This window comes from Sinohyriopsis cumingii, chromosome 19 (assembly GCF_028554795.1).
Source record: "Sinohyriopsis cumingii isolate HCF-2022 chromosome 19, ASM2855479v2, whole genome shotgun sequence".
Classification (NCBI taxonomy): Eukaryota; Metazoa; Mollusca; class Bivalvia; order Unionida; family Unionidae; genus Sinohyriopsis; species Sinohyriopsis cumingii.
In genome coordinates, this window is record NC_142979.1 from 45,916,571 (window position 1) to 45,923,798 (window position 7,228).

Genomic DNA, 7,228 nt, shown 5'->3' on the forward strand with positions numbered 1-7,228 from the left:
CTAGGGATCTGGGTTTTTTATTAAGGATTCATAAAACATTAGGTCTGATTGTGTTATTAACGGGCCATATTATGTACAGTCCTAACAGGACTTCATAAAGCAATGGACCTGGTATTCTTATTGCGAGTCCACAATATGCATAGTCCAAGAGAAGTTTCGATAAGCTGGACTATCGGGGTTGTTATTGAGAGTTCGTTGTCTGGAATGTGCTAGCAAACCTCAGATCACAGTTATCTCTCTTCCTCCCCCACCCAAGGACGCTTTGAAATGTACCAAAATCAGGAAGATATTCCGAAAGAATAGTGTCTGCTGTCATGGTCTGTTTCTCACTGATTTATGTAGTAAAGTTACTCAGTTACTCATTGTAATAATGATGAATAGGAAGACTTTAAACTGTATAACATTGCATAGAAGGTAGCATTTGCTTCTTTTGTTTAATGAAATCAGCTTGTTGGTTAGTTTGTTTACATTAGTAATGGACAAAATCGAGCCGATGTACCTATGTCACCCTGCAAGATTTCTTAAATGTTGGTTGGTTAATGTTTAGCAAAACCCCACAGAGATCTATCAGGTATCGCAAAAGTGTCATAATATTGAATGGTTAGACACAAAATAGAAGAAAAATCACTGTGGTCTGAGGCCAGCAAAACTTCATCAAGATGGGTTCATGTGCCTTTTATTGATGCCTCTAAGTATGCTCAGTCCCAGCAGAACATCGTAAAGTTGGGGCCTTGGGGTTTTGAAGTGTGTGTGTGTGTGTGTGTGTGGCGGGGTGGATGGATTGTTTTTCATATTTAGGCACAACAACGCTGTCCGATGACATTGGAGACAGGAGTCCTTGTATAATTTTGAATGGTTTACTTTATACGCTCCTAAATATTAAAAAAAATGTCTTAAACAATTTTCAATATTTAGAAATGTGTCTCCATTATGAACAGGGTGAAGTTATTCTTATCTCGCTATTTATCTAACAAATTCTGCAGAAATTGTTTTCTTTCTATTGTTAAGTAAATATATATTGATACAAATGTATTGCAAAATGTTTTTATTATTATACATGTGAATTTACAGTTCCATTCTTGAGGATAGATCGATCAGGTAAGCTGAGGCACCATGAATTTTTTGTGAAAACTTATTCAATTATCTTAATTTCCACAATAATTATAACAATTAGACGTCATTTGTCAGCAGACTAAGAGAAAGAGAGAGAGAGAGAGCAGTTAATCAAATGATTCATTAAAATCTGTCATATTAACTGAAATAATTGGAAGTACGTACTTAACGTGCAAATCAAATAAATATTGCTAATTAACCTTTATTTATGGTCATAAGAATAGAGCAATATTCTTTACATGTTTTCGTTATTATATTCCTTCAATGAATTGTATCGAACGTCACTATTGACAGTATGATTATTTTCCATGAGTATGTATTCATCTGGTGAGTGGTATCTTAGCATACAGCGGGCTTATCTAAATTGAGAACCTGTTGTTTCAATTGAAAGGACTTGCCTATTGATTATAGCATTGTCATTTATATAAACTTCAAAGTATTTGTCAGGCCAAATTCTTCCAACTAAAGAACAGGAGATTGTTTGATAAAAATGTATGAGAAACTTTTAGGATTTAACAATTGTAACTTGTATTATATACATTGTATCAACCTCGTAGGTGAACGGGTATTCGGAGTTTTCACTCCCAGTTATGTTGGGGTGGTAGTTCAGGGCGCATTTTCATATCCAAAAAATAAAAGTCGCAGAAACCACACAGTAGTCGCTTTAATGGGACTGGCAAGATTAACCGACATTGCATCGAACTAAACCTGCCTGATAATGATAAACATAATTATATACGGAATAGGAAATACAGGGCATGCGCTCTAGCTTTTCATAATTGTTTGAATATCTACAGCGCGGTAGGTAATATCGTAATAGATTTAGTCTAGTTTCGGAGATGCTACGACAAACCACGCGAATCCTTGTAACCAATCAGTGGTCAGCGGACCGTCGTTCAGCAGTCTGTTAATATTTAGTTGACAGTTGGATGAAGTCTGCATTCCAGCAATTATTCGTTTATTCATCTGCGTTCTACCTTTGCAGACGGTGATTCATATCAGTATCTGGTAACGTTCCCATGGCGTATCAGCGGGTATAACTCATTGCATTGTTCTAAAATGCTGTTAATAAATCTGTTTTTCTAGAAACTGCTTGTACAATGCGGGCTTCCTTAACACTTGCTTAGCAACTGTCATGTGCTCAAACATCACAAAAATTCTTGCAATGGATAAATAATTACAGAAATTTGAAAACATGACTTAAAAGATAAAAAGCGAAAATTTGTACACAGTAATCTCAACATCTCATTATGGATCAGAAGTATCGGCATTTGTTAAAGCAAATGCTGTTGAATAGATACACTTAAATGCATTTTAAATCGTCTTGGGATTAAATAAAGTATGTGCACAAAATGGTTTCGCATCTGTCAAATTCGGACGAATGCCATTACAGATTAATAATTATTACCAAGGTCTCAAATAATGGACAAAACTTATCTCATCTGATAAGAAAAATATATATTTGTCACACACATATAGCCTAATTATTACTCACATAGATAGCTGTAATGGGAAGAAAAATGTGGCGTATCTAGTTCGGGATTTATTAAATAGATCTGACCTAGGTGAATGTGTGGATAAATTACAATGTTGGGCATGTCATTTACTCAACAAAGTCTTATGTGTGTGTGTGTGTGTGTGTGTGTGTGTGTGTGTGTGTGTGTGTGTGTGCGTGCGTGCCCAGATGGTCTTAGCAGAGGTCAGAAAACAAACTAAAGAAACCTATTCACACTTTGATGAACTTGTTGATAAAATCCCCACTAGAGACGAAATCAGTAGTGCAATTAGCTCTCTCAATAAAGATAAGGCATGTGGCCACGACGGTATTGTTGCTGAGCATTTACTGTTTGCGGACCCTCCAAGCAGTGTACAATTACTTGAAATTATATTCACAAAAGTGTACGAGGCCGAGAAGTACCCGTGCCACTTTAAACAAGGTTTGGTTATACCAATATTCAAAGGAGGGGGAAAGAACAAATTAGATATGAATAATTACCGCGATATAACTATAATTCCAGTGCTTCAGAAAGTTCTAGAACAAATTATATATAGTAGACTACTTATATTTTCTAAACAGATTTCTTTTCCAAATCCGTTGCAACAGGGTTTTAGAAATAATTGCGGTAGTATCACTGCAGCGTTCTGTATCAAAGAATCTATATGCTACTATTTGGATAAAAATACTCCTGTCTATGCTACATTTCTTGATAATGCTAAAGCCTTCAACACAGTTTGGCATAACGGGTTATTCTACAAGTTGTACAGACTTGGCATCAAAGGGAAGACCTGGCGCATCATGAAAGATTCGTTTGAGAGAGTAACAAGCTCTGTTTTATATGCGGGCAAGCTGTCCAAACGCTTCGATATTATGCAGGGTGTAGGACAGGGCCGTATCTTGTCTGCCTGGTTCTTTCTTGTAATGATAGATGATTTGATCACGGAATTAGATCACACTTTGCGAGGTCTAAATCTTGTTGATCTCCACCTGCCTTGTGTCTTATTAGCAGATGACACAACTGTAATGTCTAACTCGCGTCATTCAATGCAACAGCTGCTAGATACAATTTCCGACTATGCGAAAAGGTGGAGATTAAGATATAATGCAGATAAAAGTTGCACCATCTTGTTTACTAACAAAAGAACGACTGGTATACCTTCTTTTATGCTCGACAAATCTCCAATTCCGGCAGTCAAAAGTAAGAAGTATGCCGGCATAACTCTAAAATACAACTTAAAACCAAACGACGCGATAAAAGAAGCATGTGATAAAGGCAAACACTTGTTAAACTCTTTATATTTTATTGGTATCAGAGATGGAGGAATGAACCCTCTAACAAGTCTGAAGATTTGGAAAAGAATTATTCTACCCTCGGTCCTATATGGATGTGAACTATGGTCAGGTATCACAAACTCAAATATAGAAGAACTTGAGTTATGCCAGAGATATGCAGCGCGACGTATGCAAGCTTTCGATAAATATTCGCCTACGGAGGCAACAAGTAGTACCTTAGGACTCTGGCCAATGGAAGCATACATAGATAGGATGAAATTGCTCCTTTTCAACCGATTATGTAAGGGCGATTGGACTTTTATCTGGAAAAAGATTTTCATTATGCGCCTATGTCACTATCTGAACAACCCGCTAAAACAGACGGGATTTATACCTGATATTGACAGAATAACTAAGAAATATGGTATGGGAAATGTTCTTTTAGACTATGCAGAAAGAGTACAAACTGAAGAAAAACTCATCTGGAATCGACATATTACTGATATTATCCAAAACCATGAAGAAACTACCTGGAGAGCAAATATGGAACTAAGGGATGATTTAATTCACTTCAGAAACATTCATTTGGACTTAAAACCAAGTAATATATGGTTTCTTGGGCGTAAATATCCATCCATGTTATGGCCTCTCTCTGAAGTAATGAAACTATATATCATGCCTGTTGGTAAAGTTATGGTATGCAAACTCTGTGGAAAAGAGACTGACGACAGAGCGAAACATCTTATTTTAGGCTGCGAAATGCTGCTTGAGGAACGAAATGTTTTCTTTGAGAGAGTGATTGACTCTTTAGAAGTGAGAGACCGGGTTAACTTATTCAATCAAGAAGACGATATATTGTTGGAGACACTTCTTGGAAGCAGGGTTGACTGCATGTCGTCTATTGACGATGACGTATCAGATAGGCTCATGTTGGTGACCGCAAACAGCATAGCTTCATTCTACAATAAAATGTGTGCCCTACTATCAACTAACATGCCCTAACATGATATTAAAAGTAAGTAGTAAATTAACATTAAATATAAACAATTAAAGGCCAAAGTCTTCTTGTCATATCCGCAAATTTTGTTGTTTGACAGCTGTTTGTGTGTGCGTTTATGTATTTGTTTATGTATTTGTTTATGTTTATTTCCAAGAGATTTCTATATGGTTTTCTATATTTATATATCTCATTTTGTAAACGCATTAGTTGACGATGTATATATCATGCTTGCGTTCTCGTCTATGATGTGTCTCATAATTCTATGATATGTATAATATGTATCTTAGCAACCTGATATACTCTTTGTTGTAGAGGTTACTAAGTCATTTAGACAGTCAGTCATATGCACGCACGCATACGCGCAAACAAGTATATATATGCATAAATACATGCGTCATATGAAGAAAAGAAACTACATATAGAATTACACTGTTATAAGTTTTACATTTCATTTTCGTTGCTATCTCGGACTTAATGTTAAGCACATAACACTATAGACGTATTAACTTTTCGAAATATTATCATCATCAAGCAACTGTTAAAAGATCAGTGCCATGCTCCGCCAAATGATTGCAGATCTGCATAATTGCAGGTATTGAGATATTTCGTTTTGTCAATACGGTAGCTGACACAGTATTACAATTGTATTACTACTGTATCTTTGTCACTTTTCTGTTCTATTTTATGATCTTGTATTATTCTGAATTTGTTTAATCTGATGTAATCTCTTTTTAAAGAGGAAATAAAGTCAGTCAGTCAGTCAGTCAGTCAGTCAGTCATACATACACACGCATACATGCATACATACATACATGCACACATACATACAAAATATTAATAAATACATACATACATACATACATACATACATACATACATACATGCATGCATGCATCCATGCATCCGTGCATCCATCCATCCATCCATACGTATATACATACACACATCAATCCATCCATCCATCCATGCATGCATGCATCCATCCATCCATCCAAACATACATACATACATACATACATACACATACATACATACATACATACATACATACATACATACATAACATCCATACATCCATACATACATACATACATACATTTATAATATGCTCATTTTTTTCTCCGTTAACTTTACATTGTCAGAATCGTTCAGCATTTTGCAATATTGCACACCTTCATATTGCATTCACGTGCATAAAGGAACTGCTTTCTATTGTAAACAATCAAGGGACGCAGACGCCAGCACGTTTAATTTGTAAACAAATCCTTTACGTTCGCGTGGTAGGCGCTTTACGTTTTGGTTGATTACATTTTTTTCTGAATGAAGTAAAGCAGATCTTTAGTGGATGCCACATACCAGCTGCTTTGGCATATTCCGCGATAACTTTTTTATACAATGTTTCGGATTTAGGCTAGCTATACAGTAGACGCCAGAAAGGGTCCTTACAAATAACATAGAAGTGACAAGGCACAAACTGTCTTCTTTAGCTGGTAATAAGAATGGCAAAAAATATATTTACAGTTTTACATCCTGAATTTCCTCAAAATGTACTTTCTTACTTCTGCAAATCCGAATTACATGAGCCATGTCATAGGTTCTCAATCTTGATTACACATTTCGAAATTGTACTGTAATTTCGAATATAAGTGCAATTACATCCTCCTTACTGTACTCAAAATGAAATAAGTATTAAATTCCATGGCGTCTTTTTGATAAATGCAACTGAAAGACTTCATATTTTTCCCACATTATGATTTCAAACATTCAGTGACAGAAACAGAAACACATTTGCAGATGTCAACACGCTTCTCCCTCGCTTCTTCAATCCGATGTATTCCTTATGGAACTGTCACATATAAATACAGTCCATAATCACGATATTTCGTAGATTCGAAAAAAATACCAATATCTATTCATTCCAGATCAAATGGAAACGTTGCAATGCGCTTTCATTTACAATTTGACTCCAAATTTCAATTTTAACTAGACACGCCATTTTCTTTAAAAAGTTGTCGAGCGCGCGACTAAGTTCAAATTTATCTGGGCAGAGTTACGTGCGCAGTAATAATGTTGTTGTTGTGTAATGATGAATCTGCGCGTGTGTATATAGTTTGGAATACGGCATACATTCAGTTACTTTGTTTATTGTAGTGTATTTTGTTAATAAAATTAAGCATTAGGTAAAATAAGAAAATGGGTATATAATAAAAAGGTTACTGCATTTGTATGGGAAAATATGAACTCGTTTTGTCGGATGGATATACTTCATTCCCAAGGTCGTGCAGTATTTGCATCAGAAAAACTCGTTCATATTTTCCCATACAAATTCAGTAACCTATACATAC

The 7,228-nt window shown here is 35.6% G+C and overlaps 1 protein-coding gene across 1 annotated transcript in view; it reads left to right on the forward strand.

Annotated features, from left to right (window-relative positions):
- LOC149775629 (uncharacterized) overlaps positions 1-7,228 on the forward strand; it is a 194,377-nt gene that overhangs the window by 180,871 nt on the left and 6,278 nt on the right. The window contains exon 13 of the mRNA XM_089944318.1: positions 1,072-1,098. Coding sequence (XP_089800444.1) covers positions 1,072-1,098 — 27 coding nt within the window. The remainder of the gene's footprint in view (positions 1-1,071; positions 1,099-7,228) is intronic.